The 25,076-nt window shown below is 42.9% G+C and overlaps 1 protein-coding gene across 4 annotated transcripts in view; it reads right to left on the bottom strand.

Moving 5' to 3' along the window:
• Slc8a3 (solute carrier family 8 member A3) overlaps window positions 1–25,076 on the bottom strand; it is a 144,731-nt gene that overhangs the window by 5,457 nt on the left and 114,198 nt on the right. For 3 of the 4 annotated variants that reach the window (XM_070031177.1, XM_070031168.1, XM_070031186.1), the window contains exons 3-6: window positions 11,912–12,015; window positions 6,924–6,941; window positions 2,619–2,743; window positions 1,969–2,068 (exon numbers count right to left, since the gene is read on the bottom strand). In XM_070031177.1, coding sequence (XP_069887278.1) covers window positions 1,969–2,068; window positions 2,619–2,743; window positions 6,924–6,941; window positions 11,912–12,015 — 347 coding nt within the window. The remainder of the gene's footprint in view (window positions 1–1,968; window positions 2,069–2,618; window positions 2,744–6,923; window positions 6,942–11,911; window positions 12,016–25,076) is intronic. The other variant, XM_070031195.1, reaches the window with a different exon arrangement.

The raw sequence follows: 25,076 nt of genomic DNA, 5'->3' as shown, positions 1-25,076 counted from the left end.
TCAAGTCTAACCCACATTACAAACACCCTTGGCCAGAAGAGTGTAACTTTGCCCGGGCAGCTGGTGAGGCACAGTCTATGGGAAGCAGAAAACATGAGACTAGGATCCAAATCAGTCATTTGTTTATTGGTCAACTTGAATCCAGAGCACCTGAGTGAGTGTGATAGTGCAGTGAATAGCAAAGAGGGACAAACAAGCTATAAAGACATAGAGCAGGAAACATGGAAGAAGAGAGTGGAGGAGAAAAAAGAAAGAAGGCTGGGCTGGCTGCGTTAATTGCCTAAGAAAGAAAAAAAAAAGAAAAAAAGAAACGGGTCACATGCTCGCTCTCTTTACTGAATACCAACAGGGCTCCTCTTGAATTTTCCACCCTGACTTCTATATTAACCATCTGGACTCTGGGTCATTTCTGTCCTCAGAGGATGGCTGTCATTTCAGAGGCTGCAGGTACAACAGAGAGCCAGTACCAGCTTCCCAAGGGCCCCATGGGGGAAGAGCAGAGATGGGTCCCCATTGTCTTTGCCGGAGACTGCAGGCAGATTTGCCCATTCAGCAGCCCAGAAAAAGGTGTGCTGAGGCACACTGGTCACATAAAAGCCAACTGCTCATGTTTGGAAAAAGAAGTCAAAGCCAGGAATCTGGATTCTAAGTCTAATTTTGCATGAAGAAAATCTTCTCTGAGATATATTACTTGTTGTTTCTGGACCTCATTTCCTTTGTGTGTAAAAGTAGGAAGGGTGGATCATGTGGTCTTTTATTCCACTGTGTCCCTCTCAAGGGACACAGGTAGGGCATCTGAGTGAGCACTGGAAGGAGCGATGTGAAAGTAGGGCGGCAGTAGCAGCAGCCATCCTCCTTCCTGGCCGTACTGTTTTGCTCTGCCTCTAGGACCTTGGGGATGTGACCCTTAGGTTGCCATGACAACAAAGCCTCATGAAAAAGACAAGGCCAGTGGTTCTCTGCAGTACAAGGAGGGCTCAGTGGTGCTGAGAGGCAATGGAAGGGTGGCTTGGAGATACTATCCATCCTCATTCCAGCACCTCTGGGGCCTACCAGTAAATTCAAAAGAGAAGTGGCAATCACCCAGGGTGGAGATTGGTCAGAATCAATGTGAAGCATTTTTGCAAATTCCTGTTCCAACAACTCTAAATCATAGTCGTTCACAACTTTATAGAAAAGAGAGACCAAACAAGAAAAAAGAAAGGCATGATAGAAATCAGAATCTACTGGGTGCTTATTATTATTATTATTAGTAGTAGTAGTAGTAGTAGTAGTAGTAGTGGTGGTGGTAATAGTATTTTGTGATGATACTGGGGCTTGAACTCAAAGCCTGGGCATTGTCCCTTAGCTTTTCTGTTCATCTCTGATGCTTTACCACTTGAGCCACAGCTCCACATCTGGCTTTTTGGTGGTTAATTGGAGATTAGAGTCTCTAGGGAGTTGGAGGCATGGCTCAGTTGGTAGAGTGCCAGACAATAAGTGAATCATCAGGTACTGAGTTCAAGTCTCAGTCACAGATCTAAAAAAAAAAATCAGAGTTTCATGGACTTTCCTGCCTGAGTTGGCTTCCTCAGATCTCTACTTTCTGGGTAGCTAGGATTACAAGCTTGGACTACTAGCACCTGGCTTATTAGGTGCTAACTACAGAGTTAGATATGTCTTTCTGAGGAAGGTAGCAATAGTTCTTTGGGGAAAAGGACAATGATGGCAGTGAGGATACTCACTCTTGTTCCCGTTGCAGAATCAGGATTTGAAGGCAGACATAACCATATTCTTTAGTTTACTCTCTGATTCTTCCAATAAGACAGAGTGAAACATGTGAACATCTAGGACCAGAGCCTTAAAGACTGGATACATCCATGAAGACTGGCCCTTCCTGGAACTGGCGGACAGCTGATCGGGTTACACCCTTCCTTCTCAGGGAATTGTGTAATTCTTTCAGTGAGAATATCTTGGGGCCTTGCTTACCTGCACTGACTGTGATTGCCTCCATGAACTGGTCCCTCCAGGAATGAGTTCCCACAACCAAGGCTAGATTTGTCTTCTTTATCAGTTTGTCCACTGTAGTCTGTTAGAGAGAGAAAAACTTGGAATTGTGAGGTTAGAACACTCAGAACCAATGTGGAGTCTGGCGCTTAAGAGGAATGAAAGGTGCCTTGCATTCCAGGGGTTCAGAAAGTTCTGTCTGGAATGGACTTGGGTGATATCCTCAGGGACAACCTTCTTATTTCTTTTTCTAAGATTGTAACTTCTGTTCTTGAGTATTCAGCAATATGATAAAGAATAAGAATATGATGTCAATAAAACTTGCCCTGCAGTAATGAGTTTTGGTGTCTATATTTTTAAAATACAGTTAAACAATTTTGACGGTACATCTAGGGATTTTCTAGCCCATTGATTCCATAGTCTGCATTATGTGTCCTTACAACATTCTAGCCTACAAATAGCCAGCACTATTTGCTGTGTATAAGAAATGAGGAAACTGAGCCCTGGCTGGAGGGGAGGGGAACTGATTTGTCTGGTTTCAACTTCATATATTTAGTGATGGAAATGGAACAATAACATGTGTTTTCTGTCCTTCATCCTATTATTCAACTAGACTTTACTGATGGCCTGACCTTGAACTCATAGGATTCTTCAATGATGACCTCTAGTTTGGGATGTTCCCCCAAGACTGGTTTTCCCATCTCTGCTATCCTCTTGGCCTCCTCTTCCTCCACAGTCAGCTTCCTGTCTGTTACCTCTGCAAAAAAATAAAATAAAATATCAGACTAGGATTCTAAAGCTCAGACTTTTAGACATGGTCATTGGAAACAGCAAATATCTTTCAGGAATGGGGGCTTTGTATACTTTTCAATGCATCATTCTGTGAGATTCTGAACATGTCATGACCATCAGACTGTGACAAGGCTCATCCTAGGCCTCGGATAAGTATGTCTCTATTTTATCTGAGTCAAAGGCTTTCCCAGAAAGAGGACCTAGTGAAGTATGCAAGTCATTCAGTGAGATGTGGAGAGGGAAAGAAAAGCCAAATCTCTTGACTTGGTCTAACTGTTGGGTCTGGTTCTTTTTCCAGCCACTTCATGGAAGAGTTCTAGGGCCTTCCCACATTCATCCAATGGGAATGTCTAGTGGTTGACAACTGTTTCCAATGTTGACACTTTCCATGAAAGAGGAAGGGGGCATAATTCTAGGGATATCTACATCTCAGACAAGTGACTACTATCCTCACAATGGGAAACGTGGAAGATTTCCTCCAGAAACTACCTGGTGCTTCACTGAAAGATTTCCCATGATTTTTCTACAATTCAAGCACATTTCTTCAGGAACACAAACACTTTGTTCAAAAACAGAAACAGAAGAGAGGTATTCCTTTACTTTCTTCTGGAGCCTCCTCTGTGTCCCCCAGCATCTTGACTCATTTACCAGTGATCCTTTCTCACGCTGACTAGTTAAAGATACTTTCTGCTTCAGCTGGTGAGTCCATTTTAAGACTACTTCACCATGAAGACATGTTTTCTGGATTAGAGTGAAATAGAGATTGAATCTTTTTATTCCCCTTTGATTAGAAAATCACTCTTGGTAGCCTGTTTCTTTCAGAGCTCATTTAAGCACCCTCCCATCCCAGGCTACATTCTCACATGCAATTAATTCTTTTATTCAGCTCCATAATTGCTTTCATCCCACACAGTAAACCTCCAAGGGGGACCCTCCAGCCCTTGGATAATCTCAAGGACAAAAATGGGTCAGAGGCTACGATTCTTTTTTTTAGCTGGAGAATTTGTGAAGACAGGTGTGTGTGTGTGTGTGTGTGTGTGTGTGTGTGTGTGTGTGTGTGTGTGTGTGTGTGTGCAAAAGAGAGAGAGAGAGAGAGAGATGCCAATTCTTGAGATTTCGATTAAAAAGAATTCACTGAAAAGGCTATAAGCCAAAAGTATAAGTTACTGAGCAGATATTTTATGTAAAGATTTCCTTGGTTGATCTGGATGATGAAGATAATGTGAGAGTCTTCAGGCTCTGATTCCTGATTTCACTCAGTGTTTCTAGTAATCTAAAAAAAAAAAAAAAAAAAAAAAAAAAAAGGTTTGGGAGCTGTCCATGGTGCTGTATCCCTGTAGTAAACAATTATTTCTTGAGGGCCTATGTCCTTTTGTATGTTTCCAAGTCAGCAAGTAGCCTGACTTCAGTAATGTCATTGAATCTGAGTCTTTTATTATTTAAGCCTAGAAGCAAATTTGTGTGCATCTAGGTGTTTGGTTATCTTTGAGACCAACAATACTAGAAACAAGATTGCAAGTCACACTGGGATAAAGCCCTTAGAAAGAGCTACATAGATTCCTTTTGCAAAAATAGGTAGTCTCTTCCTCGGCCTGTAGCTTTAGGCACCATATCATACTGCCTATCTTAGAAGTGACAGTATTTTTCTATTACCCCCCCCCAGAATCCCCCATATCATCTTTTACATGTGCCACAGGAAGTTTATACCAATATAATGAGCTCTCCAGTGACATATAAATGTACCTGTCTAACCTCTTGTCTAGCTATCAATCTAGCAGTATATCTATCTGGCAGATTATTGATCAACCTGCTGACCTGCCCACCCCTGTGGTGACAGTTTTTTCCATCTACCTTTCCTCAAAAGTCTCATTGGCAAATAACTACTCCTCTGTCTTTGGATATCTACAGCCCCACAGGTACTCTGAATATATCTGTTAACTGATTTGGGACATATACCTTTATGTAAATTCTGATTCAGTGTCTGGAAAGTAATTCCTGCCTTTTCCTACTTTTGTAATGATCATTGCTTTAAATTTCTTGACAGAATGTTAAGTCTTGAACTTAAAGCCTAATTAAGGTCTTCTAAATAAACGGCTTCCAGATTGAATGATATAGAAACCTCTAATGGAACAAGAAAACTTTAATAATTCTTTTTTTGGGGGGGGTCTGGTCGTGGGGCCTGAACTCTGGGCCTGGGCGCTGTCCCTCAGCTCTTCAGCTCAAGGCTAGCGCTCTACCACTTGAGCCACAGCGCCACTTCCGGTTTTTTTCTTTTTGCTTATGTGGTGCTGAGGAATCAAACCCATGCCTCGAGCATGCAAGGCAAGCACTCTACCACTGAGCCACCTTCCCAGCCCCTTTAATAATTCTTATAACTTATTTATGTAGCTTCTTAGAATTTCAAGTGCCGAGGACTTGTGATCTTGGTATAAAGGACAGGTGATCTTGATTTGGACACTGGCTAATCAAACTCTCAGTTCCAGAGACAGATGTGGAAGAAGGAAAGACAGGTAGAATATGAGTATGGTAGAAGATTGGACAAGTACTGGAAGAACATGCGCTTCTTAGGTCAGACAGTGAATGGGTTATGAATGCTTAGCAGGTATCTTCAAAAAGAAGTGGGGGTATGTGACTAAGACTCTCACTCCAAGTCCCCTGTACTGGTAGAGTAGCTCAGGATTAGCATACTCTCTGTCTTTTACTACCAAATGTTATTAATCATGTTGGCCTTTTCCCCCAGAAAATCAAAATAAAGATTTGAAATTTCCAGGGGATTTAAAGTCTTTATTTAAAGGCTTAAAGATGTACATATTTAAAGATGTAAAAACAATGTCATTTTAGCTTCCATTGGTATTTGAAAGTATGTTACAAATATAATGAAGCTTAAATTAAGTCACAATCATATATATGTATATATATATATATGTGTATATATATGTATATATATATGAATGAAGTGGAACAAAAACCTAATTATCTTACATATGAACAGATATTTTTCACATACAAGAGGATTATTTTCACATACAAGAGGATAAGTAGAGAAGAAGTAGAGTGGGGAAAAAACGACGTTATAAGATCAAAACCTTGAGGGAAGAATGAAGAACAGGGTTAGGGATAGATCTTAATCTGCTGGTATACATAGGAATCAGCACGACAAGGAAGCTGAAGTAATTTTCTTCACAAAAGAAAAATGGAGAAATGTCCTACATTATTTTGTTTAAGGCTATAAGAAGGTAAATGACTTTCCTGTTTACATCGCCTCTTCCTAATCTTAGGGTATAGCCTGAATACCAATAAACTCTGTAAGATAGTTTGCCTTTGAAATGACCTTACACTTTTACTATGTTCAAAGAACTGATGGAATGTAAGATGTTCTTTTGAACATACTGGAGTGATATCGCAGAGCCTGCTTTCCCTGTACCAAGAGTTATTATTTGCCAGATCTGGGGAGATGCCTGACTAGTTTCTATGCATATAAACTTACCAACAAAGTAGCTGTATGTCCTATGTAGAACCTAGTTCTACGCAAGAATCTCTCCAAAATAAAGGCCCCCAAATCTCTATTTTTGGCCCTATCCCTCTTCTTGGTCATAACATACAATGAAAAAAAAAAGAACCAAAATCTTAGCTATTTAGATGTTAGCTGTGATAAGTTAGAAACTTTCCAGGATCAGTAAAATTCCAAATTACTTAAAAAATTGCTTTTCATGTTCTCATAGCAGCTCTTGATCATTTCCCTTAGGTCACCTGGGATCAAGTATGTTCTTTTGCAATATCTCATTACAATTCTATTGGAAGATTTCTGGTTAGACTTTCTCCATCTCTTTCCCAGCAACCAGAGGTGCAGATGAATCAAGACATAAGAGATGTACCACCATCTTTTGGTAAGTTTCATTTTTCTTTCTAGTCCCAGAGAGAATGAGCTATGCATGTACCCACATCCACTGATAGAAATGATGCTCAGGAAATAGTGTACTTCCTTACAATTACTTCATATAGGGAGATAAGTCTTCCAGTCCTTAGGAGAACTTGTCAGGTTAACAAGAGCCTGCTGTTCTTATTAAACAAATCAATGGCCATTGATCTGAAACCAAATAATAGCCTTGGCAAGAAGTAGAAAAGAGGAGGAAGATACCTCTTACCTGGAGATAACAGGAGCGCTGTTTGTAAGTGGATACCAGACAAGGGGAAAAAAGAAAAGGAAAGAGTATTAAGGTTCCATCTTGAAAGTATTCCCAAGCTTTGTTCTGGCCAAGTAAGGAAAGCAGTGAGTTTAGTAGGTGAGGGCTCAGGAATACATGCACAAGGCAGCATTTTGGAGCATGCGCAGCAATAGCAGCAGCAAGAGGCATGGGCAGCTGGAAAGGCTGCAGAGCAGTTAAAAGAGAGTTATTCCCACATTTCCCTCCAACTTGAAAATTTCGGAAATGGAGGAGTGAGGACAGGGAGACCAGGTGAGAGGGAGATAAACTGATTTGTGATCCACTGGAAAAAGGAGTGAGAGTCCAGTTATCATGAAAACTGTCTTAATCACCACAGTGATTAAGTATGACCATAGGGTTTGAATAGGAACTTGGGGCTTTCGATGTTTGAATGAGTTTGAATGGTACCAGAGTGAAACCGTGTCTGTCTACACTTAGACTCCTACCTCTAACCTCACAATCAGATCATGCTACATTTCCCAGGGCCCACTAAGCTTTTCATGGCTACAAATGACACCTGAGCTACTATGTTGGCCAAAATTTTGATTCTATCCTAAAAGAATGACCTAGTGAAAAGATAAGTCCTATAAAATGCTTCCTAGAAATGGTTTGTCTTTTTTTTTTTTTAAATAGTGATTTCCTGGAGGTGAGAGCCATGGGCTTCTCTCATGTTGTACCACTTACAACTATCAAAGTCCCTGTACCTTGTAGTGTTCTATCAAGCTTGGTTGTTTGCTATCTATTTGGGCAATTGCCTTTTCCATAGATCTCACCTAGATTCTCTATCTCTATGTGGGTTTTTGTTTCAGAAAGAGAAGACAATGATCCAGATATTCTGAAACAGAGAGACTATCAGACATAGATGCGAGATGACGAATACAAGTTTCCCATGTGGCTTGAGAAACGGAGTCAAAGACATATTCAGGCACTGCTTAGGCATTTAATTTGTACTTATGCTAAACTTCCTTAGACTTCAAGGCTCCAACATTTAAAAAAAAAGACCAATCTTGTGACACACCATGCTTCATCTTGATGGTGTTGTGGTGCATCCTTTATTCCTTGGCACTTGTCAGATAGAAGTTGGGAAACATTCTGCCACATACCCTTGGTACAGCTGGCGACTAATGGAGATTGATGAGAAAGAAATATGTGTGTATGTGTGTGGGAGTTCTGTCAATTGTTACTTCTAGTCATCCCTATGAATGCAACTCAGACCTGGGATCCATCATTCCATATTTACAATCACTGAAGACTTAGAATCTGCATGGTATATAATCAGATGGATGGTAGTTGACTTTTCTCATCTATATCAAGGAAGTAATAGGCTAAGGGATCGGCTTACTACATTGAGATGATTTTCCAAGAGAGATTATTTATTCTGCTTCTTCCATGGGTCTGCATGGAATAAACTGCTCCTGGCCCTCAAGTTGCACTGAAGGTGGGAGACTTCCACATATTATTGTACTCAGCTACACCATGTCTCTATGAATCTGAGACTTCCCACTGAGTGCTCACAGACATGTCTGTGAGATCCAGGAAGGCCAACTTTGAGTGACATGATGCCTTCAGGGTGTTTTTCTTGCTGCTGCTGCTGATGTGAGAAACTGGAGCTGAACTTTCCCCTGTACTGATCCCCAGGGTCAAATGAGAGTCATTTATTTCTGCCTAGCCACTCCAGGGACAAGCAGGAAAGAATAGATCTCTGTGAATCATTAGAAGCCTTTGGGGGCACTTCTCAAGGTGAGTCCCTGGGTATGGAAAGAAGAGGAAAAAACAGGTTCTATTAGTGGAGGGCAGTATTTTCCTTTCCTGTCTGATTCTTCCAGTGATGTAGCTCAGGCCCAACAACCTTGATGGTACTTGGTGTTCTCAGAAGTTTACATTTAGGACCTGCTCCACTCCAAGGCAATGTGTTTCCTACTTATTCTTCCATTTATCTCTCACCCCAGATTGTCTAGAGCTTTTAATAACACGTCTGAAATCTGTTTTGTTTACTCAGAAGAGTCTCCTATTTCAAATCCTGTGCTTTTTTTTAAAAAAAGCATGCAATTGTCATTTTGACCATGCAGCGTCTACATCATTCTGAATGCCTAAGACGCTCCTATATAGCAGTGATAATGAAAAGCAATTTCCACTATACCGTCTCTCAATCTGAGAACAGCAGGGAATTCTGCAAATCAATAATGGTTTTCATTTGATTCGGAGTCTAGACAATTAGGGTTTATGACCTTTCACCCTATAGTCCAATGCCAGTATCTGAGAAGAACTGAAGAAACTGAAAATTACTCCCCCTCCCCCAGACTATAGAGCAGGAGGTTGGATGAGTGAACGTTTTCTTATTGGCAGGTTCCATCTGGGCATCTTCCACACAGGCTTGCTGAAATCTTTGTCTTCTCACATACTCCATTCCCTGGGTCTAACCTCCCCTAGAAATTTGCTGCAATCTCCTTAGGCAGAGAATCCAGTACAAATAGGAAGGTGCCCTCACATGGGGAGTAACCACAGCCATTTCCATTTAGTCGGGTTTCTTTCCTTTCTTTTACTTATTTTTTCTTTTTTTTCTTGTGCTGGTCCTGGGGCTTGAATTCAGGGCCTAAGGTTATCCCTGAGCTTTTTTTGCTCAAGGTTAGCACTCCACCAGTTGAACCACAGCTCCACATGGGGCTTTTTGATGGTTAATTGGAGATAAAAGTCTCATGGACTTTCCTGCCTAGGCTAACTTCAAACTGTGATCCTCCAGTTTCAGCCCCCTGAGTAGTTAAGATTACAGGCATGAACCACTGGAACCTGGCAAGGTCAAGTTTCTTGAAGAGCACAAGGCTTATTTTAACCCACTCTATGTCTTGCTATTGGTAGGAGGTCTTAGGGGAGGCAGAAAAGAATAGCTCCTTTGTTGGTAGAATAAAGGTATAAATGGACCTCCAAATCCTTCCTCCTATTTGGAGTCTCCGCCTTCCCTCCAGTGCCTTATACCACCCTTTATGAAGCTTTCATCTGCACCTAAGTAGTTGGGAATTGTAGACATTGGTAACTGTAGTTTCCAACAGCCTTGGGTAGTGTATGTTTCCAACCAATCCTGAAGATGTGGGGGTACATGCACAAGAGAGGTAGGAATGAAGTAGGGAAGGTATGGAGGAAACTTCTGAGAATATTACTGGTGACAAGAACTGGATTATTGGCTGGCATACAATGTGAGAAGCAACAGCATAAGAGACCCTCTTCTGGCATTCTCCAGTAGTCAGGTTGATGGCAACATCATATTTGGTGAAGAAGAAGGCAATGCAGATGGAGAGGAATTCTTCCTCTAGAGCACCACATGGACAGATGTGTCCAAACCAGTGGTGCAGAAAATATCCATAGACAGAACCCAGTAGATGAAGTTGATGGCCAATCAAGTCTGAGAGACCTGTAAAGGAGCTTTGGAAGTGTTGTTGCTAATCCTCTTAGCTTATTGGCTGTTTGCTGCTCCCCATCATGCAACTATGAAGTAGTTGCAGACTGACCACTCCTTTTGGGCAAACAAGTGGATTTCACTGCTCCATTCTTTGCAAGTATATCTCTCCTGAAGGATAGCCTGAAGGCCCTTTTCTTGGTCCCTCCCCAAAGGCATTCTTACTCACTACCATATCTGTTTCTCTAGCACTTTTACACTGGTGGTGACTATCAATCATTTTCTCTGAGAGGAAACAAAACAAAAACAAAAACAAAAATCTTTCCTTATATCCTTACATCTATACCCTGGTCACAACACCAAACGGCTTTGAGGGATGAACCCATGGCAGGTGTTGAGATGAACCCATTGGGATGGACCCATGGCAGTTACTGAGGAAAGAAGAGGAGGGCCCACTGCTCTAGTGTGAGATACTCTAGTATCTTGGGATGTGAGCAATATCCTCACTTGCAGATGCCAAACAACAGCAGGTGGTCCATGAACCATCTATCAGCCATCTTCAATAGCTGTCTCTCAAAGATCAGCAGCACCACCATCCTATTTCAGAGTCCCTTCCATTGGAAATTCCCTTCCTCTTGCAGACTTTCTAATGCAGAGGTGGCATTATCTTAAAGTGGTCTGAAAAAGGACTAAAAAAAAAAAAAACTCGTAGAAGAGGGAAGATAAGAAGCCAGGCAGAAGAAGATTGGCTCAGGATTTCTGGCTTCAGGACTACCTTTGGAGCCAGCTCTCTTGCTCTTAGAAGCTATGGCCTCTGACTCTTGGTGTTAACACCTCATGCCATGGTCTGTCGACTCAACACTCAACTGGGAAATAACTACGTCATGCACTTACCTCCACGAAGGATAGAGGGCCTATGGGCCACTCTACAAGCAAATAGCCTGCCAAGCATTCAGGTTGAGGAATGCAGCAGGAAACAATCAGAGCATCATGACACTATGGGCCCCAGCCCCCAGCCCTGGCCCTCCCTTCCCATATTGAATCTCTACTAGAAGAGTGAGTGGTTGCAGGACCAGGGCAGGGTAGAGGCAAGGCATGCAAGATGTCACGTTCCTTTCTTTTATTTTCTCCTCCCCACCGAGGAAGTTTCACATTTACAGGCTACAGTATGGGGGTGGAGGGTAGGGAAAACAGTGGCAATTGGGTAACTGGATAATTGTAGTGTCTGACAGGAAGTAACTCATTAGGGAAATGAAGAGTTGAGGCTGCAGTGCTGCCCAGAAGGCGGGAAAGGAGGAATTTGGAACTAAATTATGACTAAGAAGGCAGAGATGACACCGAAACAGGGTGAGAGCGAGAATATAGGAGGGAAAAGACTTTTTTAAATGTCTGTTGGTTGAAAGGAGGAAAAGGAAAGAGAGGGGAGAGGGAGAGAAAGAAAAATAGAGTTGCTTTTGGTTTTTTAATATTTGTTTTCCAGTTTGCTGAACGTTTTTCTTTCTTTTTGTTATTGTTTTGTTTTTAAAGAATCTCACACCTGATATTCCACGTTCCATCCATTTCGGTTCACCAAGGGCAATGAAGAAATTCTCTTGCCTTTCGTATTCCTCCTCATCTACTATTTTAACCCTTATGGTTTTCCTGTAGGGACAACAAGAGAGAGAGAGAATGTGTCGACTGGGTGGGCAGGTTGATGGATCACCTGGAGTACAGCCTTTACAACCATCCCCCATCACTCGGCACATGCAGCCCCGGCCCACCACGGTGCTCTGTGACAGGACTATGGTGGATTATGTTGTTCTCATGTTTTAAAAAAAAATAGCCTTAGCTTTTCTTGTCTCCTTGGTCATAATCGTTCTTAGGGGTGAGAGGGGAAAGGAACCAGGAGCCAAGGACAGGTGGGCAAAGGAAAGGAGGATAGGAAGGGAATAAAGGAAGATCTGGGTGATTGGGTGATGGTGGGGAGGAGTGGTTTTAGATCCTGCCAAGGTTAGTAGGAAATGAGTTGGGCAGCACATTCCGGGTGTCACATGGTAACAGTTGGCACTTCTTTGGCCAATAGGTAAATGACCTGCCCACTAGAAATGACCTGGAGCCCTTTCACAACAGGCAATATATCCATGGAATCCAGGACCTTGCCCTTTCTTTGTAGCTGTGTCCACTTCTCACATGAGCCTGGTAAAGCTTTCAAATGAAAGTACTTATAAGGAAGGGAAATTAGAGAAGGAGGGGTGGGAGAGAGAGAGAGAAAGGGGTAGAGAAAGTGAGGCAAGTTCTATTACCCTTCTCATTTTTTTTTAATCTCCTAGTGAGTAGTGGGAACCAAAATAGCTAAGTAGGATACAGGAATCCCTTACCCTGCCTTTCCCTGTTGGAAAGGGATGCTATATTCCTGGGCTGACCTCTTCTGTGCTGATTAATCTGGGATTGGATTTTAAGGGGTTGAAAGTTTCTTCTCATCTCTGGGTATCTTAAGATAGCATAAAGTCTTTTTATAAATAAGCCACCAGGGAACAATTTTATTTGGAAGTTAGTCCCCTCCAAGAACTGGTTTGAGAGTGGGATGTGAGCCTGGTTTTGTGTGGCTTCTCCTGGGCCTTTCTGGAGCTCCAGTGTGAGCAAGGGAGTCCCATTAATGAGCCAGCTGGAATTGCCATTCTATTTGGGGGGTGGTAGTAGAGGAACAGAAGGAGGGTCTGGGCTCTAAATGCTGTTAAAGGGCAAAGAGTGAATGAATGAGGGACTATGTATCTTCAGATCCTCTGAGATTTTTATGACAGTAGGAAGACATGCTTTGCTTTGCTGCCAGCAAAATAGCAAACTGATTTGACCTGATTTGTGGTACACAGGACTCACTGTACACTCTGTGTGTATGTGTGTTTGTGTGTGTGTTTGTGTGTGTGTGTGTGTGTGTGTGTGTGTGTGTGTGTGTAAGTACATTTTGGTTGCTTTTGGCATCCTTTGTGGAATATCTTTTCATATCCTTCTCAGTGGAAAGAGAGAACACTGATAGTTGAGCATTTGTGAGGACATTTCTCTCTTGGTGCTAAATTTGGGGCCATGGGCTGTGTACAAGATATGAGTCTGGTATATGCAGCAGGGACTCTAGTGAGGGATGGGGCTGAGACTCTGCACCCATCAGTCTGGCCTACAGGGATATGATGACATCTGGGCAAGGAATTGGCAGCTCCCTCTCCACACAATGGTTATCCAGGAACAAATTCTCCAACTTGTGTAGTGGAGACTTTGGGATATGTGAGGTCAATTAACTCTGAAGTGACTTTTACCCTGAAAAGTGCTGTGTTCGTGCCGGGGAAGCCTCCACCCAGATCAGAGTTCTCTCTCCCATTTTCCCAGCCTTTTCTATCTCTCTGTCTCTCCCCCTAGCTGTTCTTAAAAGGGAAAGTAGAAGAAGGCAGGCAGGTCTTTGACTAACATCTGGAATGTAAGCCTATACTTTCAGCTCAGGGAAAGAAATAAGCTTTGATATTAGGAGTGTGACAGATAAGATAGCTCCAGAGGGCTATTTTGGGAAGTAGGATGAACCACAGTCCATATACATTGATTCTCCAACTTCCTGGAGCAATAAGCTTAGCCTTAAGAATAGCTGCTCCGTGGGAATCTGTGCTGAGAGCCTCTTTCCCTCTAGTGCTATCTCTTGCCAGGTGATATCTGACCATTCTCTTTCCCCTGTGCAAAGCCATTCAGGAGAAGCTGAGAGTTTCATGTATGATATTCTCAGGGTGCTTTCTCTCTCTCATTCATTCTCTCTCTCTCTCTCTCTCTCTCTCTCTCTCTCTCTCTCTCTCTCTCTCTCTCTCTCTCTCTCTCTCTCTCTCTCTCTCTCTCTCTGTCTTTCTCTCTCTCTCTCTCTTTATCCCAGAGAATTTTTTATTGGTTCTTGAGCATTCCTCTTCTATTTACCATGTGACAGGTTGGCCGGTGTTAGGACAGATTGAGGAGCACAGAGAGGAGAGAAGAGAGGGAGAGGTGAAAAACAGAGTGAGAAGAAGAAACAAGGGAATCAATCAGAAAGGTGGAAGGCAAGAGGAAGAGATTTTGAGAAAGAAAGAAAGAAAGAAAGAAACAAGAGAAAAGAAGAATGTTAATGTTAGTGTGGAGGACAGGGTACTACACCTTTCTGAATACTCATATCCACCATGCGGGGGCCCATCATCTCAATGAAGTAATTCTTGTTTTTCTCATACGCCTCATCACCAATTACCTTGATGTGAATTGTTTTGCTGTGGATGGAAAAAATAAGTATCATAAACAAAGAGCAGAGTGGGGTGAGCCAGCCAGGAGAAGAAACAGGAGAAGAAGAAAAAACAAACAGAAAAATAAAACAGAAAGAGATTCAGAAAGGTCCAAGTCTACCCTCAAATCACAGGCGTAGGGAAGAGCGCTGCCCAGACTCCTCTTCAGCCTCAGTGGGCTCTTCTAGGACTTCATGTGGCTTGATGGCATGACCATACCTGAAAGCTGGAGAGAAATTGGGCTATACAGCCAAAGGCTCTAGGTTCTAGGTCTACATAGGCTTTGTGATCTTGGACAAATAATTTAACAATTATATAAAAAGAATGAATAATGCTTACACCATCCCAGGACAGTTATGAGAGCAATCAAATAAATAAGACAATCCCCCCTGTTTTCTGGAGATATGTTCCAAGAGCTTCTTGGACACTAAAACCATAGACAGTACTAAGGCCTGGTATATGCTATGACTTCCCCCCTCCCGGCCCTATACATAGCTATGATAAAGTTAGGCACAATGAGAGATACACATAATAATAAAATAGAATAATTATAACAATTTGCTATAATAAAAGACATTTACAACTTACACATTGTATTTCTGGACGTTTCCATTTAATATTTTCTGACTGGCTGACTGTAGTTAACTGAAAGTGTTTTTCCCCACTTTAAAATTACAATTACTAGTGCATATTAATTGTACATATTAATGGGGTTTACTTTGACATTTCCATAGCCTGTGTTTTGGTAGTATCTGCCTTTTCCAGGCAATTTCTTTTACCTTCTCCTCCCTGCCTCTCCCTGTAGTCTCCTCTAAAACTGTTCATGAGGAGGACTACTACATAGAGATAAAGGTTTAGGCAATGAGCTTTGCTTCCTTAGCCCTCTTATTGTTTGGACGAGAAAGAGGTTTTTTTTAATTTTCAAAATCAGCTGATGTTGACTTAAATGTTTACATAATAGTAAGAGCCAGAACGGAGGGACAAATAGGGTGTGAGAATCTCACCCAGAAATATCATTTCTTCCTTTCTGTATGCCAGTGACAATCTCCAGAACTAGGAGGGTTCAACTCCTGGAGAAGAGACAGGAGGAGAGAAAAACAAAGAAAAACAACTCACACCAGTCACAGGAAGCCTCAAAGAGACTGTCTATAAACACGCTTCTGCAGTTATCTGGTTGCCCTGGGGTTGCACTAGTGAGAACATATTTTCTCTCTTCTAAGCCCCACAATAATCTCCACAATTAGACTGCTTTGTATGTGAAAGAATACTGATTTGTAAATGTGAATATAAACCCTTCTTCCTGTTGTTGTCCTTCTTCTTCTTCTTCTTCTTCTTCTTCTTCTTCTTCTTCTTCTTCTTCTTCTTCTTCTTCTTCTTCTTCTTCTTCTTCTTCTTCTTCTCCTTCTCCTTCTCCTTCTCCTTCTCCTTCTCCTTCTCCTTCTCCTTCTCCTTTTCCTTTTCTCCATTGAGAGATGCTTTGAAACCAGATAGAGTTGGGTCTCTCCCTAGATGTTGCGGATGAGAGCTTTCTGCAGAGTGTGAGGCACTGCTGCTGGAGTGGCAGGGAGCAGTGGAGATGAAGAGGTCCCCCAGGATCCCTGCCTGCGCCCACGCATATCTCCGCTTCCAGACTGCCACCTGAGGCTGGATCTTTGCTTACATGCCTTCATCTTCAGCTCTTTTTTTTTTTTTTTTTGCCAGTCCTGGAGTTTGAACTCGAGGCCTGGGTGGTGACTCTGAGCTCCTTTTTGTTCAAGGCTGGCACTCTAACATGTGAGCCACAGCTTTACTTCCTGCTTTTTTCTGTGAGTAATTGGAAGTAAGAGTCTCAGGGACTTTCTTGCCTGGGCTGGCTTTGAACCCCAATCCTCAGACCTCAGCTCCTCAGTAGGTAAGATTACAGATGTGAGCCACTGGCACTTGGCTTAGCTCTTTTTTTTTTTTTCTTTTGAAGCAATATATTTACACTGTAATTTGGGACAGATTCTCTGCTCTCCTGAACTTCTGCAAGTCACCTTCAGCACTGGGGCTGGGTGGTTCCAGTGCCTCTGTAGTCTACCCTAACAATCTCACAGAACCAGGCCTGGTTGCATCGCTTCTAAAATGAATGTAATGGCAGTTACTAATATGTCCTGTCCCTGTACCAACTGCTTATACGGACCAAGACTCATCATCTCTCTATACCCACCCCACTCACTTTAAAACCTGGCTAGCCCCCACTGGAAGCAGGTCTGGGAAACACAAAAGCCAGGGCACTACAGCCTTCCTTCCTGGGCGGTGGGGGAATCTGATGACTTGTGTTGAAATCTCTCCTTGATCCTTTGCTATCTGGGTGGCCTTGAGATTCGCTAAAAACCCTCCCCCAGTCTCATGTATAAAATGGGACGATACCAATGCCTTCACAGCATTCTTAAATGAACCACACATGGGAAGCACTTGGGAGGAAGTGTTGAATAAATAGCAACTATTATTACTGAGAGTGATAATGACCACAGTTTTAGAGTAATATGGAAGAGACTCTTGTCATCTCTAGCCATTAAACCAGAAAATAAGGGAAAATCAATAACTAGTACAGGGAACTAGCAGTCAGGTCAAGCAAGAGAAGGCTGGATAAAGCAGGATGCTTGATTCCCGGGGGGTTATTAGAGGGAATTGGTGTACTAAGAGGAGCCACAGAGAGCATCCCCTCACATTCTCTCAAAACTCACTCTCTGCATCTGTCAGTGATGAGCTGGGGGCGGGACAGAATGTGCGTGGCACCACACAGTAGGGCTCATGCTTGCTTTGTTTAGTGAACAGAGATGCCCCTGGCATCTCAGTTGAGTTGAAGAGAAGTGAGGACTGGCAGTAAGTCACATCAAGAGGAATTCGAGTTTGCTGGTTGGAAAGCAACTGCTGAAGGGTGGGGTGAGAGGAAGAGGAACATGGGGTTCCCCAACTGAGATCATTTGTGGAGAAGGCTTAAGGTGCTACGGTGACTGGACTAGAGGATTCTCTTCCAGCTCTTGAAAACCGAGACATTTCTCACTTCTCAATTCACATGCAAAGCCACAAGAACATTTAAATTTAGAAGAGCCACCAATCTGGTTTTGAGTTCTCTTTCCACACCTATTCCCAAACCTATTCCCATTTTAGTCAATGGCTGCCAAATGACCCGAGCCCCAAATCTGATATCCCCCCCTAGATTCCCTCATTGCTTCATCCTTCCACCTCAGCCTCTGCCCTGCCATTAACACCTTGACCGTTACTTTTCCCTCAAGATCAAAGTACCACCTCTCCCTTAGACTGCTGCAGCCTCCTGAGACTTTCCTGTCCCTGCCTTTCCTCCCTTCCTTCAGCCCCTCCTCCACATTACAGTCAGTGTTAATGGATTAAAAATGCAGTCCAGTCAGGCATGGCAGGGCTTGCTTGTAATCTTAGCACTCAGGAGGCTAAGGAAAGTTCAACAGAACGTTTGAGGCCAGTGTTGGCTGTATAGAGAGACTCTCTGCCCTTCCAAAAATAAATGCCATCCAGGTTCTATCACACCCATGCAGTTGGAATAAACCAGAAGCCCTTGCAATGGCCCACAGGAGTTTTCAGGAGCCATGCGTGTTGACTTCAGACCTTAGATATCACATACTCCTCTTCCTGTCTTCCAGACTCACTGGGCTTCCTGCTCCTCAAATCAGGCTCTTTCCCACGCATCCCTCTCCTTACTGCTACCTCTGCCTGCGATGCTCTTCACTCAGGCCTCATCCTTTGGGTCTCCTCCCCATCACCGCTTAGGGGAGGCCTTCCAGCCTCCTTGGATCAAGGACGTCCCCATGGTCCAGCACATTTCTCTGTTCCCTTCAATGCACAAATCACAGCCTGAAGTGAGTCTGTTAGTTACTTGTTTACTGTCTCTCTGTCTCCAATCACAAGTAAAGTCCATGGGACAGGGAACCAGGGAACTTGTCTTTCTGAGTGTATTAAAAACCTAGCAGAAGAGCCAGGCATAGTGTTGTACACTTGCAATCCCAGCATTCTGGAGGCTGAGGCTCAGGAGGATCTCTGTGAATTCCAGGCTGGCCTGGGCTACCCAGTCAAATTCTGTCTCATAAAATGAACAAGAACAACAACAAACACCTTAGAGGAAGAGAATCAGCTGTTTCTGTCAGTCAGGGGCTAGAGATTGGAGTCAAAGCCTAACATTTCAGCCAAAGACTGGAGAAATTGGGCACATGCTGACATTACGTTTTGGTTGAGGTAGTACCCCAGCATAGAGTGACTATGGTGAGGAGGAGTACAAAGACTACATTTCTGATTGATTTAGTCACATCCACATAGTGCTTACCTTGTTCTGGGCATAGTTCTAACTAATTTACTTAGAATTAAGTTAATTATTATAAGGATTAAGTAATTTAATCCTCCCAACAAACTCATGAGTTAGATGTAGGCCTGGTAAGATACTATTCTCTTTGCATTTGATTTCTTATTTAATTTTCACTATCACTCATGCGGTAGTTGCTATTTTCGTCTCCATCCCTAGAGATGACGTCCTGTGGGACCAGAGGAGTTTAGAATTGCACAAGATCATAGTCAGGAAAATAACAGGACTGGGCTTTTGACTCTGATAATATGTCTTGGATCTCAAATGTAGATGCAGTGGGGAAGATAGCTCCCCAGGGAAACAGCACCTATTCTAAAGGGCATTGGATGTGGCAGGACAACTTCCCATTGGTGGGAAGTCTCAGGGAGCTGGGTTTGAGTGCTGGCTAACGAGGGGGAGTGGTCACATTAAACATTAAGAAGCATTAAACAATAAGAAGATGACCACACCTGAAGAACTAGGTTCAAAAGTTCCTCATACTGCCAGAGGTCAAGCAAATGACCTCTAAAGGGGTCATCCGGTGGTGTGATGATAACTAGCAATCTGGGGTGGGGGTAGAGAGGACAAGTCCTATTTCAGAGCATCTGCTTGCCACAGTGAAAAGACTCACAGTGCAGTCAACAAGAAACAATCTACAAAATTTCCACACATATAAGAGTCAGCTCCAGGGACTTGCCAGGAGCCTCTTCCAGCATACCACTGACAGGGTCAGACTTGGCCCAAATGTTTGAAAGAGGTTACAATGGGAAAGGTAGATGGATTTGTGAATTATTGACCCATTTGGAAAGTTTGCTCCAAGTGGATGAGTATTTGATGACTTGTGGCATGAATGTACTTACTCAAAACAGCCTCTGGAAAAATGGCTTAGAGAGGTTATCGGTGAATGAGAAAGACATCATCTTTTAAGAGACTATAGGAAAGGTGTGGCAGTAAGAATTTCTGAAAGGCTCCCCCAGAGATGCTTGGTCTAAATCTTTGGAACCTGCCAACATGCTGATGTGAATCCCATTGGCTTCCACAGGCTGGCAAATGACATGGCATAGGCAACTGAAAATAGGGACATTATCCAGGTGATGGTGATCTAATTATATAAGCCAAAGAAAAAGGGGAACTTAGAAGGAGGTGAAGCAGGAGAGGGATTCAACATGTTGCTTTTAGTTTGAAGATGGGAAGGCTTTCTGCTACAAGAAACATAGGCAGCAAGAGTGGTCCCAGATGACCATCATCAATGAGATGGGGATCAGACCTACAGCCACCAGCAACTGGATTCTACCAACACCAACCGGACTTGGAAGCTGATCAATCCCATGAATCTCCAGATTAAGATTCCAGCCTGGCCAACACTGTGATTTCAATCCTGGGAGACTTTGAGTTGAGGCCTAGTCAAGCCTATCTAGTCTTCTCTGTACAGAACTGTGAGATAGCACTGGGTATTTCTCTAAGCCTCTAACTTCCTGGGGATTTGTTACTCAGCCACACACACTACCAATAGGACAAGCTTAATGATTTTATGGAGGCAAGAACTGAGCCAGATGATCTCTTGGAACCAACTTGCTGCATCTATTTTGTAATCAGAATACTTTGTCCTGACAGAAAGGCTTTTTGTGTAAAGTAGAACAAGAATTTAGTCCTGAAGATACATAGTCTGGCAAGAATAGTGTTCTGTTTTCTGGCACTGTGCTGTGATGCAGGGTTTGGTGTATAGAGCATGGGCTAGATTTTAGCCATCACTCGAGAAGCTCGTGCAATGCACAGTTTTCACCACTGTGACCATCAGCTCTGATAGGCAGACTGTTGACTGCTCCATTGTTCTAAACACATGCCTGAACCGATGAGCTGAGGTAGATGGATGGGTCTCATTGGAAAATGTCCTTCAGTTTGGAGGATGGGAGGGAAGGGTGTCCAGAAGTGGATGGGGAAGAATGACAGGATCTCCATTGTTGTCTTGCTTATCCTGGATCCCCTGAGCCCTCTGCTGCTGCCTGCAGCTTCCCTGTACCTACGACTAGCTGAGCTGATCAGAGAAAACCTAGGAGGATATGACTTCCCCTAGGCAAACTGTAAGAACACTTTGTCTCTACTGACAATTAGGACTTAACTGTGAGACAAGGCCATAAGTGTATGCTCACAGTGCTGGGGACTTGATACTCCTCTGCTCCAGGATGTCTGCATTCATACTGAGCACCAGAGCTCATGATTGACAGTTCTGCTCTCCTGCTTGTCTGCTTTCTGGGCTGGAGCTGGAGCTCAATGCTATAGCTTATGCTTAGCATGCTGAAGGCCCTTTGTTTGATTCCCATCACCAAAAAGTAGCTGTAAACTGTGTGAGTGAGGAGGTGGGGAGAGGGAGAGAGTGTACTTTCCTAGAGTCTGAAGAGCTTATTGCTTTGGCTGCAGAGAAAAGGGTATGTGATGTAACTATGTGACCACAGGCTTAGGCTATAGGAGTGGTCAGATGCAAAGTGGTGTCTCCACCACAAAGGGGCCACTCACTCTATTCCTCAAATGTCAAGATGAAATGAGGAAATTTCTAACTTAGAAAATAGCCCTTTAAAGTAGGTACCTCTTTTTTTTAAGGCTGCAGGAAAACTATATTGGGAAGAACAGATTTTAAATCATATATTTTCATTCCTTTCTTAGAAGGTGAAGACTTAATCTTTCATCCAGGAATTGGTAATTCTCTGTAATTTTCACCCATCCACCCATCCATGCATGTCTACAAATTATCCAACAAACTACACCCCAGTTACCCTTGTTATATCTTAAATACATTATCTCTTTCCTCAACTTGGAAGCCTTCCTTCCTTCCTTCCTTCCTTTTTTTCTTCCTCTAGCCATCCATCAATCCATGTACCTATTCATCCATTCCTTTCATTCAATGAATACTTATTAAGCACCTAATATGTGCCAGGCATAATTATCAAAGAAAAAAGACATAGTTCCTGCCCTTAAAGAGTCTTCTGTGTTATGGGAAGGCAGATAATTAATCAAGTAATTATTGTGAAGTCTGATAAGTACAATGATGGAACAAAAGCAGGGCTGGGGAAGTACATGGCCTAGAATAATGAGATCCATAGAGCTTTTCCACAGGAAAGAATATTTAATCAGAGTCCTGAATGACGTCTTCAACTGGTCTGACCAGTGAGAGAGACAGCATGTGTTTTCTGGGGAGCACAAACATGGTGGCTTCAAGGGAGTGATGGGTTTAATCTGGCTATGACATCAGGAGTGTAAGCCATCCTGGGAGTCTGGGATGCCTGCTGTGCTCTCCTCCTAGCCAGATTGCCCTTGCATCATTAGCATAGAGCCAAGATACCCTGCAGGCCAGGGTTAGGGGAGAGGAGGGATGCTTCTGCACACAAAGTCTAGGCTCAGCTTCTTACATGTACTGCCTGATACATTCATTTCCTGGCTGTGTAATTATCTTGCCTTTTGAGCCAAGTATTTCAGGAGCTCAGAAGGTCTTTCCTCCATCTTCTTTGTTTTCTTTTCAGTGTTTATCTCAGCTCTGGGAATGGGTCTCTGAAATGCCTACATTGCTTCTGATTCTTTCATTCATCTACCCCTTACCCATTCATTGTTTGCTTTACTGTTTCCTGCTCTCATGGAGCTTATAGTCCTGTGGTGGGATACAGGTATTATACATACAGAAAATATTCCTTCAGAGACTCAGGATACAACTCAGTTACAGTTAGTACGTGTTGGGCCCTGAGTTTGATCCTCTGACAACCCTTTTATTGCTCCCCTTTGCTTGCTTATGTGAAATTTCCATGAGGCAGGGAGTGATGTTAACTTTTAGGAGGCTGAGTGTCTCTATGGAAGGAAATAGCTTATTCACATTCCTCAGGCAGCTCAAATACATCTTGAATATACAACCAACCTAAAGAAGGCCCCCCAATTTGTGTATTTCTTATGGTTACCAAGAAAGTTTTTTTAAAGAGTGTGTGTGTGTGTGTGTGTGTGTGTGTGTGTGTGTGTGTACACACACACACGGGATCTCTCCTTGCTATTCCATGATGGTAAAAGCATCATATTCCTGATAGAACATGCATGTGAATGGGGATTGAGGGGTTGAGAATTAGGAAATTATACCATGATTAGAAGGAGAATTATGCCTTCTTGAAGACATAAAACTAGAATAAAATGTCCAGTCTCCTTAATTTGTCCTGATTCACCCAAGCAAATGGGGTGGGGAAAGACAAAGAGATTCACAGCTCCCATTCACTTTCTCTTCTAAGTCAAGAAGGAAAGAATAAAAGCATCAGTGGTCTAGGAATAAATGGCCACTGTGCCCTGAAATTGATAAATCAGCTTCCTGGAAAGGCAGTGGGAATAATCTATGAAATAATTTATTTAACAGTGTGTCTGCTCCCAGCAGTGAAGGGAACAAGTGGCTGGTTATCAGATTCATGGCTCTGGAGATGTTGAAATTTCTCTTTCTGGCTTTCTTTCTCTGCTGGGGATCTCATTTTTAAAGAATGATTTTGATCCAAACAGAAAAGAGATGTTTGTAATGTGTAGACAGGAAATTTCAAGCCCAAGATAAAGCTTCTAATAATTAGGAAAATAGAAGAGCTGTCTCCACAGGACCTAAGTCAAAGTGAATCAAAAACTCCTTGTCTTTCACCTTAAATATCTGTCCACTTGAGTATTCACAAAATCCCTATTTCTGCTGGGTAATTTCTAGAGCTCCCAGTAAGTAGCAAATCCAGTGCCTGCATTGGGCAGAGAAAATCATTCAGTTAAAGATGTAACTGCACAGAATACTAGGTGATTCTATAGAAGTTTTCTTGACTGAACATGGTCAGGATTAAACAAGGAAGAACTAGCATTGCACCGTGTCTGTAGGCTCCATGTACACAAAGGCCCATGAGAGTACAGGAATGTGTAGGACAGTGGCCAGCAGTGGCTCTGGATGACAGCTTAGCATAAAGATTGCCTGTCAGCCACTGTGGTTGTGTTGTCCCCAAGGGGTTGTCGGAAATTTCCATCTGTGAACCTTCTATATAATCTGTTCTAATTCAGGATTCTTCTCTTTTTCTCCTAGTCAAATGGTGGATTTAGTTTGGCCCTACCTAGGGACAAAATGGGGCCCCAATGATCACAGGGTTGCAGGCTGAGGGTATACTCCAGTCCCATCTCAGTTAGAGAAGCCAGGTAGCTGTTGTTCTCTTGAGACAATCAAGATAGTGCTAATTTGACAGAGTCTACTGATTGTGGAAGGAGTGCAACAGCGAAAGTTCTAGAGACGTAGAGTCTAAAAGCAAAAGCCAAGATTTTTACAAGGGTGAAGAGTGAAAATCTTATTTCCCTTATATCTAAAGGTTGGAAGCTTTGGTAGCTCACACAGAAGCTGGCGTGTCGAGACTAGGGAGTAATAGATCCAGGACCAAGTTGAGGGTGAGGCAGTAGGGCACAAGGGAACACCAGAGAACTCAGCACTCACACCTAGGGATGTCTTAATGGCAGGTTTAAAAAATCAGAGCTAATGGAAGCAGGGTTTCTGATTCACCCTCCAGTGCTAATCCCTAAATCTTTCAGAATCAGATGTCTGTCCCAGCCTTACAGCCTATTTCTCCATGGCTTCCTCCATTTTCCATTGGTTCCTCTTCCTCACTAGAGGAAGTACCTGCTCTCTGCAGAGTCTAGCTCCCACGTGTCTGCGCATGATGTATCTATCATGGGCTAGATTTCCCGCGGGTTCTCTATTTTTAGACATTAGGGAGAGAATGGTTGAAGGGTACATTGGTTTTTGAAAGTGACTTAGATAGAGAGTGGCCAGTTCTCTGTGGCTCCTTGTACTTGTCAGGAAGTTGAAGGCTTAATAAGCCCAGAATGCCAAGTTCCTAACTCAGCAGACCTCCCTGAGACCTGAGAATGTGCATTGCTAAAAAGTCCCTGGGTGCTGCCATTGGCTACAGACCCACAGACAATTGCTGCTGATCACAACTGCAAAGCTCAACCTTGTTTGTCTCCCAAAGCATCTTCTACCATTCTTACTCCATCCACTCTACCCTAGCTAGATTTGCCTTCTTCCTCCTTGCCTAAGTGCATAGACTTCATTCCTATTTCAGGGCCTTTGTACTAGTTGA

Source organism: Dipodomys merriami, unplaced genomic scaffold (assembly GCF_024711535.1).
Source record: "Dipodomys merriami isolate MVZ:Mamm:240054 unplaced genomic scaffold, mDipMer1.0.p SCAF_1, whole genome shotgun sequence".
Taxonomy (NCBI): Eukaryota; Metazoa; Chordata; class Mammalia; order Rodentia; family Heteromyidae; genus Dipodomys; species Dipodomys merriami.
Note: the sequence above shows the minus strand (reverse complement) of the source record. Positions and strands in the feature narration are given on the sequence as shown.